The sequence below is a fragment of the Tamandua tetradactyla genome, chromosome 25 (assembly GCF_023851605.1).
Source record: "Tamandua tetradactyla isolate mTamTet1 chromosome 25, mTamTet1.pri, whole genome shotgun sequence".
In the NCBI taxonomy this organism is placed as follows: Eukaryota; Metazoa; Chordata; class Mammalia; order Pilosa; family Myrmecophagidae; genus Tamandua; species Tamandua tetradactyla.
Window position 1 is genome coordinate 20,768,080 of NC_135351.1, and position 12,346 is coordinate 20,780,425.

The following is a 12,346-nucleotide window of genomic DNA, read 5'->3' on the forward strand; positions in this document are numbered from 1 at the left end:
TCCATGCTTGGAGCACTCTCCTCTTGTGCTCCAAGGTCTGCCTGAGCTGTACCCCATAACCCTGGCTCATGCACGGCACTTCCACAACCCTACAACCTGCCCCCTATTCTCATAGGCACCAACACAGCATCCCCAACCTGTGCCTATATCTGCACGGCAACACATCACAGCACTGTTGTGCCCCATCCCGCATCCTGCTCCACACCCACCCCACAAATACAAAGCTTTAGACTACTGAAAGAAATCAACTTCAAAATAAACCTATCAAGATACTTACATGCCTTGAAGACAACAGATCACTAAGCCTATCACAATGCAGACAGATATAGTCCAGCCTAATGATCAAATTAAAACATCAGAGGAGACACAGACATTGGAACAACTAATGAAAGACGTTTTTGTAACTCTGTTAAATAAAATGAATGGGATAGTTGGTACATTTAACAAATAACATAAATTAAAAAAAAATAAAATAAATTGGGTGGCTAATGACATAAAGAAGCTCAAGAAGACAGTAGAAGAGCATAAAGAGGAATCTCAAGAATAAATTAAAAAACAGCAGATATCACAGAGATTAAAGATGCTATAGACCAAAACAAACAAACAAAAAAACATACTAGAGAGACACAACAGTAGGTGGAAGATACAGAAGAAAGAATAAGTGGACTAGAGGACAGGACAACTGATTTTGAATACTCAAACAGCAAATGGAAAGAAAGATGGAAAAAAATGAATTGAATCTCAGGGAAATGGTGGACAAAACAAACCACACAAATTTAAGAATCACTGGTGTCTCAGAAGGAGAAGAGAAAAGGGCTAGGAAGGTTAGTTGAGAATATAATGGGGGAAAACATCCCAACCCTCATAAAGGACATATATATGCAAATCAAAGAAGCCCAACAAACTTCAAATAGAATAAATTCAAATAGGCCTTCCCCAAGACACATACTAGTCAGTCTGTCAAATATTGAAGAAGAAAATCCTGAAAGTGGCAAGAAAAAAACAATCTACTACATATAAAGAAAACCACATAAGGCTGAGTTTATACTACTCAGCTGGCACTATGAAGGCAAGAAGGCAGTGGTATGATAGATATAACATCCCAAAAGAGAAAGAATTCCCAGCCAAGAATTCTGTACCCAGCCAAACCATCCTCCAAAACTGAGGAAGAGATTAAAATTTTCACAGACAAAGGGTTAAAGAATATGTCAACAAAAGACCAGATCTATAAGAAATACTAAAGGGAGTTTCTGCCATTTGTGAAAAAAAAAGACAGGAGACGGAGGTCTGAAGGAGGGCACAGATTGAAGAGTACCACTAAGGTAAGCTAAAGGATAAAAAGAGAAAGAGGGAGAAGAATATTTAGATCTGACAAATAAAATCTAAACAATAAGATGGTAGATTCAAGAAAAGCCTTTTCAGTAATAACTTTGAATGCTGGCAGACTAAACTTACCAATTAAAAGATACAGAGTGGCAGAATGGATTAAGAAATAAAATTCATATATGTAGAATGGAATGATATCTGATTGTTTTGTCTGTTGCTAATTTTTTTTAATTAATAAAAAAAGAAATAAAATTCAGCTATATGCTGCTTACAAGAAACTCATTTTAGATACAAGGATACCAACAGATTAAAAGTGATAGGATGGAATATGTTCCACACAAGTTGTAACCAAAAGAAAGCAGGAGTAGCTACACTAATTTCGGACAAAACAGACTTTAAATATAAAAACATCAAAACAGATAAAGAAGAACACTCTATGTTAATAAAGGAGACAATTCACAAAGAAGAAAAAGCAATCATAAATGTTTATGCTCCCAATCACAAAATTCCAAAGTACACGAGACAAACAATGGCGAAACTGAAGGGAACGAGAGATATTTCAACAATAATGGTAGGAGGCTTCAATACACCACTCTCCTCTATAGACAGAACAGCCAGAAAGAGGATCAACAAGGAACAGAGATGTTAAACATCTTGATAAATGAATCAGACCTAACATACAGATAGGTCATTACATTCCAAAACACCTGAATACTCATTCTTCTCTAGTGCTCAGGAACATTCTTCAGGATAGATCATACGCCAGGGCATAAAAAAGGCCTTTATAAGTTGAAAAACTCTGAAATTATTCAAAGCACTTTCTCTGATCAAAATGAAATGAAGCTGGATATCAATAACTAGCAAAAACAAGAACTTTCACAAATACATGGAGATTAAGTAACACACTCTTAAATAACCAACAGGTCAAAGAAAAAATTGCTAGTGAAATCAGTACCTATCTGGCGATGAAGGAAAACGAGAATATAACATATCAGAACTTATGGGATGCAGCAAAGGCTGTGCTGATAGGGAAATTTACTGCCCTAAATGTCTACATTAAAAAACAAGAAAGAGCAAAAATTGGGGACTTATCTGCTTACCTGGAGGAACTTGGAAAAGAACAGCAAACCAACCCCAAAGCAAATAGAAGAAGAGAAATAACAAAGATTAAAGCACAGTTAAATGAATGAGAGAAAAAAAGAATAGAGTGGCTCAGCAGACAAGAATGCTCGCCTGCCATGCCAGAGGACCCGGGTTCGATTCCTGGTGCCCATGTAAAAAAAAAAAAAAAAAAGAATAGAAAGAATCAATAAAACCAAAAGCTGGTTCCTTGAGAAAATCAAACCAATAGGCCACTAACAAGACTAACAAAGAAAAAGAGCGGACACAAATAAACAAAATTAGAAACGAGAAGGGGTGCGTTAACACCCACCCTGAAGAAATAAAAGAAATTATAAGACGATACTATGAACAACTATATGCCAACAAACTAGACAGTATAGATGAAATAGACAAATTCCTGGAAATACACAAGCAAGCTACACTGACTCAGGAAGAAACAGAAGATCTCAACAAAATGATCACAAGTAAAAAGATTTAACAAGTCATCAAAAATCTTCCTACAGATGGCGGCTTAGTAAGGTACGTGCGTCTTAGTTCCTCCTCCAGAGCAACTACTAGGTGAACAGAAACAGTGCAGAACAGCTCCCGGGGCCACGGGAGGGAATGGGCACACAGCATACCCCAGTCTGGACTGGCTAGTCTGACTGCGAGACTCTGCTGCGGTGAGATCCCCGAGCGGCGCGCCATTCCCCGAGCAGCGGCAGCTGTGGCGGCCGGAGCTCCTCCCTCCCTCCTTCCCGGGCCAGCTGAGAGTCTCGGAGAGGCACGTTTTCCAAGCCGCGGTGGCCGGCACCCCTCTTTTGCGGGCGGCTTCCTGGACCGGCTACTGAGTCTCGGATCAGAGGGCTACCCAAGCCGCGGCGGCCGGCGCCCCTCTTTTGCGGGCGGCTTCCTGGACCAGCTACGAGTCTCGGATCAGAGGGCTACCCAAGCCGCGGTGGCCAGAGACCAGTGCCCCTCCCCCATGGGCGGATTCCTGGTCCGGTGGCGAATTCCCCAAGCCACGGCGGCCGGCGACCAACGCCCCTTCCCCGCGGGCGGCTTCCTGGTCCGGTGGCGAATTCCCCAGGCTGCTGCGACCTGCGACCGACACCCCTCCAGGGAGAGGAGGGAATTTCCGACAGTGGCAGGGACTGGGTCCAACTAAACACCAATAGGGGAATTAATAAAGGAGCCACAGGGTCCCCTCAAGCCGCGGCGGCTGACGCCCCCACCACGCGCGGCCCCCCGAACCAACGGAGAGAATTGGATCGGAAATCCCCCAGGCCGCGGAGAACGGTGACCGGGGAGGATCCCTTCCAAACACGTGAGACAAACGTGTGCCACGAGCGCCACCTACTGGGCAGGATAAGAAAAACAGAACCCAGAGATTTCACAGAAAAATCTTACAACCTTGTTGGGTCCGACACCCAGGGAAATCTGACTAAATGCCCAGACGCCAGCAGAAGATAACGGTCCATGCTCAGAAGATTGAGAATATGGCCCAGTCAAAGGAACAAACCAATAGTTCAAATGAGATACAGGAGCTGACACAACTAATGCTAAATATACGAACAGAAATGGAAAACCTCTTCAAAAACCAAATCGATAAATTGAGGGAGGACATGAAGAAGACATGGGCTGAACAAAAAGAAGAAATAGGAAAACTGAAAAAACAAATCACAGAGCTTATGGAAGTGAAGGATAAAGTCGAAAAGATGGAAAAAACAATGGATACCTACAATGATAGATTTAAAGAGACAGAAGATAGAATTAGTGATTTGGAGGATGGAACATCTGAATTCCAAAAACAAACAGAAACTATTGGGAAAAGAATGGAAAAATTTGAACAGGGTATCAGGGAACTCAAGGACAATATGAACCGCACAAATATACGTGTTGTGGGTGTCCCAGAAGGAGAAGAGAAGGGAAAAGGAGGAGAAAAACTAATGGAAGAAATTATCACTGAAAATTTCCCAACTCTTATGAAAGACCTAAAATTACAGATCCAAGAAGTGCAGCGCACCCCAAAGAGATTAGACCCAAATAGGCGTTCTCCAAGACACTTACTAGTTAGAATGTCAGAGGTCAAAGAGAAAGAAAGGATCTTGAAAGCAGCAAGAGAAAAACAATCCATCACATACAAGGGAAACCCAATAAGACTATGTGTAGATTTCTCAGCAGAAACCATGGAAGCAGGAAGACAGTGGGATGATATATTTAAATTACTAAAAGAGAAAAACGGCCAACCAAGACTCCTATATCCAGCAAAATTGTCCTTCAAAAATGAGGGAGAAATTAAAACATTTATAGACAAAAAGTCACTGAAAGAATTTGTGACCAAGAGACCAGCTCTGCAAGAAATACTAAAGGGAGCACTAGAGTCAGATACAAAAAGACAGAAGAGAGAGGTATGGAGAAGAGTGTAGAAAGAAGGAAAATCAGATATGATATATATAATACAAAAGGCAAAATGGTAGAGAAAAATATTATCCAAACAGTAATAACACTAAATGTTAATGGACTGAATTCCCCAATCAAAAGACACAGACTGGCAGAATGGATTAAAAAACAGGATCCTTCTATATGCTGTCTACAGGAAACACATCTTAGACCCAAAGATAAACATAGGTTGAAAGTGAAAGGTTGGGAAAAGATATTTCATGCAAATAACAACCAGAAAAGAGCAGGAGTGGCTATACTAATATCCAACAAATTAGACTTCAAATGTAAAACAGTTAAAAGAGACAAAGAAGGACACTATCTACTAATAAAAGGAACAATTAAACAAGAAGACATAACAATCATAAATATTTACACACCGAACCAGAATGCCCCAAAATACATGAGGAATACACTGCAAACACTGAAAAGGGAAATAGACTCATATACCATAACAGTTGGAGACTTCAATTCACCACTCTCATCAATGGACAGAACATCTAGACAGAGGATCAATAAAGAAATAGAGAATCTGAATATTACTATAAATGAGCTAGACTTAACAGACATTTATAGGACATTACACCCCACAACAGCAGGATACACCTTTTTCTCAAGTGCTCATGGATCATTCTCAAAGATAGACCATATGCTGGGTCACAAAGCAAGTCTTAACAAATTTAAAAAGATTGAAATCATACACAACACTTTCTTGGATCATAAAGGAATGAAGTTGGAAATCAATATTAGGCGGAGTGCCAGAAAATTCACAAATACATGGAGGCTCAACAACACACTCTTAAACAACGAGTGGGTCAAAGAAGAAATTGCAAGAGAAATTAGCAAATACCTCGAGGCGAATGAAAATGAAAACACAACATATCAAAACTTATGGGACGCAGCAAAGGCAGTGCTAAGAGGGAAATTTATTGCCCTAAATGCCTATATCAGAAAAGAAGAAAAGGCAAAAATGCAGGAATTAACTGTCCACTTGGAAGAACTGGAGAAAGAACAGCAAACTAATCCCAAAGCAAGCAAAAGGAAAGAAATAACAAAGATTAGAGCAGAAATAAATGAAATTGAAAACATGAAAACAATAGAGAAAATCAATAAGACCAGAAGTTGGTTCTATGAGAAAATCAATAAGATTGATGGGCCCTTAGCAAGATTGACAAAAAGAAGAAGAGAGAGGATGTAAATAAATAAGATCAGAAATGGAAGAGGAGACATAACTACTGACCTCACAGAAATAAAGGAGGTAATAACAGGATACTATGAACAACTTTACGCTAATAAATACAACAATTCAGATGAAATGGACAGGTTCCTGGAAAGACATGAACAACCAACTTTGACTCAAGAAGACATAGATGACCTCAACAAACCAATCACAAGTAAAGAAATTGAATTAGTCATTCAAAAGCTTCCTAAAAAGAAAAGTCCAGGACCAGACGGCTTCACATGTGAATTCTATCAAACATTCCAGAAAAATCTTCCTACAAAGAAAAGCCCAGGGCCAGATTGCTTCACAGGGGAATTTTATCAAACATTCCAAAATTCTACTCAAATTTTTCTCAAAAATTGAGGAAATACGAATACTACATAACTCATTTTATGAAGCTAACACTATTTTAATACTAAAACTAGGTAAAGATGCTATAAGAAAGGAAAACTACAGGCCACTCTCCCTAATGAACACAGATGCAAAAATTCTCAACAAAATACTAGCAAACTGAATCCCACAACACATTAAAAGAATTACACACCATGACTACGCTGGTTTGAAAGGATTTATATACCCTAGAAAAGCCATGTTTTAATCCTAATCAATTTTTTGAGAGCAACTGTTTCTTCTAATCCCTATTCAGCACTATAGGTTGGAAACCTGATTAGGCTCTCAACAGAGATATGACTCAATTAATTGTGGATATTAAACTTGATTAAATGGAGACGTGTCTCCACTCAGTCTAAATGGGTCTTGATTAGTTTACTGGAATCCTATAAAAGAGGAGACATTTCGGAGAGAGTTCCTTTTGAGAATGAAAAGACAGCTGCAGAACCACAACACAAGGATGAAAGAACCACAACACAAGGATGAAAGAACCACAACACAAGGATGAAAGGTTAGGGGTTAGGATGAAAGCCAGCAACCTTTCCAGCTAAAGAAGGAAAACTCCCAAGGAGCTTCATGAAGCAAGAGGCCTAGAGAGGATCCTAGCAGATGGCATGTTTGCAATGTGCCTTTCCACTTCAGAGAGAAACCCTGAACTTCAACGGCCTTCTTGAATCAAGGGATCTTTCCTTGGATGTCTTAGATCAGACATTTCTATAGACAGACTTGCTTTAACTGGGACATTTTCATGGCCTTCGAACTATAAACTTGTAACTTATTAAATTCCCCTTTATAAAAGCCATTCCACTTCTGGCATATTACATTCTGGCAACTAGCAAACTAGAACAGATTTCAAGCGGGATTCACACCAGGAATGCAAAGATGGTTCAACACTAGAAAATCAATTAATGTAATACAGCACAACAACATATCAAAAGGGAAAAATCACATGATCACTAGATTGATGCTTGTGGTAGTTAGATTCAGATGTCAACTTGCTTAGGTGAAGGTGCCCAGTTCTACTGCTATGGACATAAGCCAATGGCATGTGAACCTCATCTGTTGCTGATTACATCTGCATTTGGCTAGGAGGTGTGCCTGCTGCAATGAATGATGTTTAATTTAATTGGCTGGTGCTTAAACGAGAGAGTTCAACGTAGCACAGCCCAAGCAAGCTCAGCATACTTCATCTCAGCACTCACAGCTCAGCCCAGGCCTTTGGAGATGCAGAAAGAAACCACCCCAGGGAAAGATGTTGGAATCCAGAGGCCTGGAGAGAAGGCCAGCAGAGATCACCTGTGCCTTCCCGTGTAAGAAAGAACCTCAGTTGAAAGTTAGCTGCCTTTCCTCTGAAGAACTATATGTTAACTAAATAAATCCCTTTTTATTGAAAGCCAACCTGTCTCTGGTGTGTTGCATTCTAGCAGCTAGCAAACTAGAACAATGCTGAAAAAGCATTTGACAAAATTCAACATCCTTTTCTGATAAAAACTCTTCAAAAGACAGGAATCAAAGCGAACTTCCTCTATATGATAAAGGGCCTATAATCAAGAGCTGACAGCCAGCATCACACTCAATGGAAAGACACTGAAAGCTTTCCCACTAAGATCGGGAAGGAGACAAGGATGTCCTGTGTCACCACTATTATTCAACATTTTACTAGAAGTTCAAGCCAGAGCATTCAAACAGGAAAAAGAAACAAAAAGCATCCATATTGGAAAGGAAGAACAACTGTCATTATTTGCAGATGACATGATATTATACTTGGAAAATCCTGAGAAATCTAAAAGAAAGTTACTTGAGCTAATAAATTCAACAAGGTGGTGGGATATAAAATTAATATGTTGAAACCAGAAGGAAAGATAGACAATAAAGACTGAGACGGTATAATCTGGGAGTGCCTGGAGTGTACAATGATAGTGATTAAATGTACAAAATAAAAACTGTCTTTGCATGAGGAAGAACAAAGGAATATCAATATTGCAGGGTGTTGAAAACAGATGGTCATTCATATTTTAAAACTTTAACTTCTGTGTGAGACTAAAGCAAAAAATGTTTATTTGGTACAAAATTTTTATTTTGACTAGTGTATTTCCTAATATAACTTATATGGACCAGTTAATTGAATACCATAAATACACAGAACCTTGAATAGGGCATGAAATGTAGGTTTGTCCAGTGTGATGCCCTGATAAATTCCAGAGTGATTTAAACAGTGAATAAAGAAATATTTGCAAAGTTCCCTTGGGGGAACAGCAAGAAATTTAACTTTCCAATTTGGAGAATTCCTGATATTCTCACAAGCAGTGGGGACAACCAAAGCAATAGTCAGAGCCCTCAATCTTGGGATTTGTTCATATGAAACTTATCCCTGCAAAGGATAGGCTTAGCCTACTTAAAATTAGTCCTAAGAGTCACCCCCAAAAGAACCTCTTTTGTTGCTCAGATGTGACCTATCTCTCAGCCAACACAGCCAAGCAAACTCACAGCCCTCCCCCTCTCTATGTGGGACATGACTCCCAGGGGTGTAAGCCTCCCTAGCAACACGGGACAGAAATCCTAGGATGAGCTGGGACTCAGCATCAAGGGATTGAGATAACTTTCTCAACCAAAAAGGGAAAGAGAGAAATAACACAAAACAAAGTTTTCAGTGGCTGAGATTTCAAACAGAGTCGAGAGGTTATCCTGGAGGTTATTCTTACACATTATACAGATATTCCCTTTATAGTTTAAAATGTATTAGAAAGGCTACAGGGAAGTGTCTGAAACTGTAGAGCTATGTTCCAGTAGCCATGTTTCTTGAAGATGAATATACAACGATATAGCTTTCACAATTTGACTATGTGATTATGAAAACCTCGTGTCTGATACTCCTTTTATCTACAGTATGGACAGATCAGTAAAACATGTGGATTAAAAATGAATAAATAATGGGGGAACAAATGTTAAAAATATATATGTATATATTAGGTAGATGAAAATATTAGTGGTCAATGAGAGGGATGAGTAAGGGATATGGTATATATGAGTTTTTTCTGTTTTCTTTTTCTGGAGTGATGCAAATGTCCTAAAAAATGATCACGGTGATGAATATACTACTATGTGATGATACTGTGAGCCATTTGATTGTACACCATGTATGGAACGTTTGTATGTTAAGAATGTTCATGTTTGTATGTTGTTATGTTTGGTCAATTAAAAAAAAAAAAGAACACCTAGGGCTCAAACAGAGACTCTACAAAATGTTTTATGAACTAAGTTTGCTTTTCTGGAACCTATAATTTTCAGAGCGTTCCTAGGCCAGATAAATCCTGAAACCCAGAGGGACCAGCCTCTCCAAGATTATCAACTAATTACATCCCCCTAACCCTTAGTGTCAATACCCCTTCTCAACATGGAAAAGTCAGAACGGGGAATGCCTAAAGATCCCTTTAGACTGAGAGAAGGCTCAAAGGAGAAGGAGGAGTTATAACAAAGAAAACAGGATTTAACAAATGAGTATGACTGCTGAATCACTATACTGATATTTCTTTTAGCCTCCAGCGTTTTGGAGCAGCTACTAGGAAAATCTGAAGTAACAGAATAGTAACCCATTACAAATTCTAAAATCTAACCTCTTGTTGACGTGTACTTTGAAAATTATTGCTTTTTCTTTCTCTTCTTTGTATATGCTATATTCCAGAATAAAAAAATATTTTAAAAATTTAAGAATGAAAGCCTACCATTCAAAATAAAACATCCACATTCTATTTACCTTCTGTATTATCGACTGTTGGCTCAGGAGTGATCCTCCCATCGTTAATATTAGAGCTCTCCTCATTGGCATATATGAGATGGTCATCTTCTCTATTTTCCTGCCAATGTGGTAACTCCCTTGTGTCTGCTGAACAGGTGCATACATCTTCATTCTTGTTGAAATATCTCTGTAGCCATCCTGGCACAATACTCTTAACAGATTCTGTAACCCTGCTAAGAATGCCCTGCTGGAAGCAAAAAAACACATAAGGCAGTTTTAGAAATTTCTCTCTTTAAATAAATACCTACTTACAGAAGAAAGTCATGCCAAGCAAAACATGCTTTCTAACAAAGTTCCCTAAAATTCATTTAAAGATGATGCAATATTTTTAATTTACATTTAATTCACATCTTTGAGTTAATGCTGACATACAGCAATACTTTACAAATTGTATAGATATTATCCAATTCCTACTTGTTTCTTTTCTCCATAAGTATACATTAATGAATCAATATTCTTCTAAAGGGTCATGTTATTCTGACTTTTAAAATCCCCAACAGACCATCAAATAAGCAACATATCTTTAGATTAAGTAATAAATAAATCTCACATAAGAGGTAACCACTTTGATCCCAGCATATTAAAAGAAGCAATATCATAAATAATACCTTCAAGAGCTTTCCCAATTACTTTATTTCACATTCTTTAAGACAGAAGAACAAAACTTAGACAAACAGAAATAAGAGATTTTTTAAGACAAAAAAAATAAGATGATTAATTTAACATAACTCAAGAAATAATGTAACATCTTTAATGATGGTGAAAATTCACTATATCAAATAGTGCTTGAAAACCTGAGAAATTAATTTTATTGTGATAATTTTAAATAGAGAAAAGAAAATTAAGTTGGTATAGTAACTATTACAATTATTAACATTTACTGAAATTTTGCTACATGTCCGGTACTGTTCAAAACAGTTTTTACACATTATTCAATGTGAACCTCAAAATAATTTCATGAAGTTAATATTAATAGCTCCATTTCTATAAATGAAAATAAACAATGAAGTTTAACTGAGTTACCCTAGGTAACAAACACAACTATTATCATAAATCTACAACAGAGAAAACAGGGCTTTGGGATTGGGAGTCCCTACGGTGAAGCCTGAGTACCTTTCTGCTTGAATGTCATACAGTAGTACTTACCTGAAAAGAATTATTAAAAAGATCAAAAGCAATGATGTGGAAACACTTAAAAATTTTCAGTAAATGCAGAAATATATAATGATCATCTCATTACTATCAAGGAAAAGAAGCTAGCAGAAACAAACTGAGAATGAAATAACTAATTTTAGGCAACCATTTCCTTCATTAACCACTTCATTATATTATTAGTTTGATTTTTAGTCACAGAAGGGAAAAAAGATAACCAGGCAGCTATAAAATAGTTAAAATCAAAAGTGGAAAAGACAAATTTACCTTGGGAAAAAACCTAAGCCAAAGAGGCCTAGAAAAATCCTTTAAACAGAAAAGGTGGAAGACATTTCTGATATAGGCACTTGTGGAACAATATTTTCCCTACTGCATGAAAAGGGGTGGGAAACAATTAGGAAGTATCTAATTACTTTTCCATATATTCTCCAAAGAGAAATTTTCAACAGATCTTCAAATGTAATCTTTCTAGCAAACAGTGTACTTACTAGGGAAAACCACAAATTCACTGTTTCCCTCTCTGGTGCTAATGTTAAACAGTCTTAGTTTCTTTGGAAAAAAAGATTATACGCCTATACACAAGAATTATTATTATAATATACATATAAAAGTGATTATTTACCCTCTTCTCCTTATTTCAAAAGACTTGAAAATGCTTCCAAGATATAATACAGTTTAAATAAATTTGAAAGCAGGTTAAGGTACAGAGAGTCCCCTGTAGCAGGGGAGCCAAGATGGCAGCTTAGTGAGGTGTGGGATTTAGTTTGTCCTCCAGAGCAGCTAGTACATAACCAGGAACAGAACAGAACTGTTGGGGCCATATCAGTGACCAGACACACAGCATACACCTGGACAAGCTGGGCTGACTGTGAGCCCATCCAGAACCACAAGTTCCCCAAGATGCAGCAGCTGGCATC

The 12,346-nt window shown here is 38.0% G+C and overlaps 1 protein-coding gene across 2 annotated transcripts in view; it reads right to left on the minus strand.

The window, feature by feature from the left end:
* NUP153 (nucleoporin 153) overlaps positions 1-12,346 on the minus strand; it is a 99,133-nt gene that overhangs the window by 61,803 nt on the left and 24,984 nt on the right. The window contains exon 2 of one of the 2 annotated variants that reach the window (XM_077143417.1): positions 10,236-10,461. In XM_077143417.1, coding sequence (XP_076999532.1) covers positions 10,236-10,461 — 226 coding nt within the window. Of the gene's footprint in view, positions 1-10,235; positions 10,465-12,346 lie in introns of both variants that reach the window. The other variant, XM_077143415.1, reaches the window with a different exon arrangement.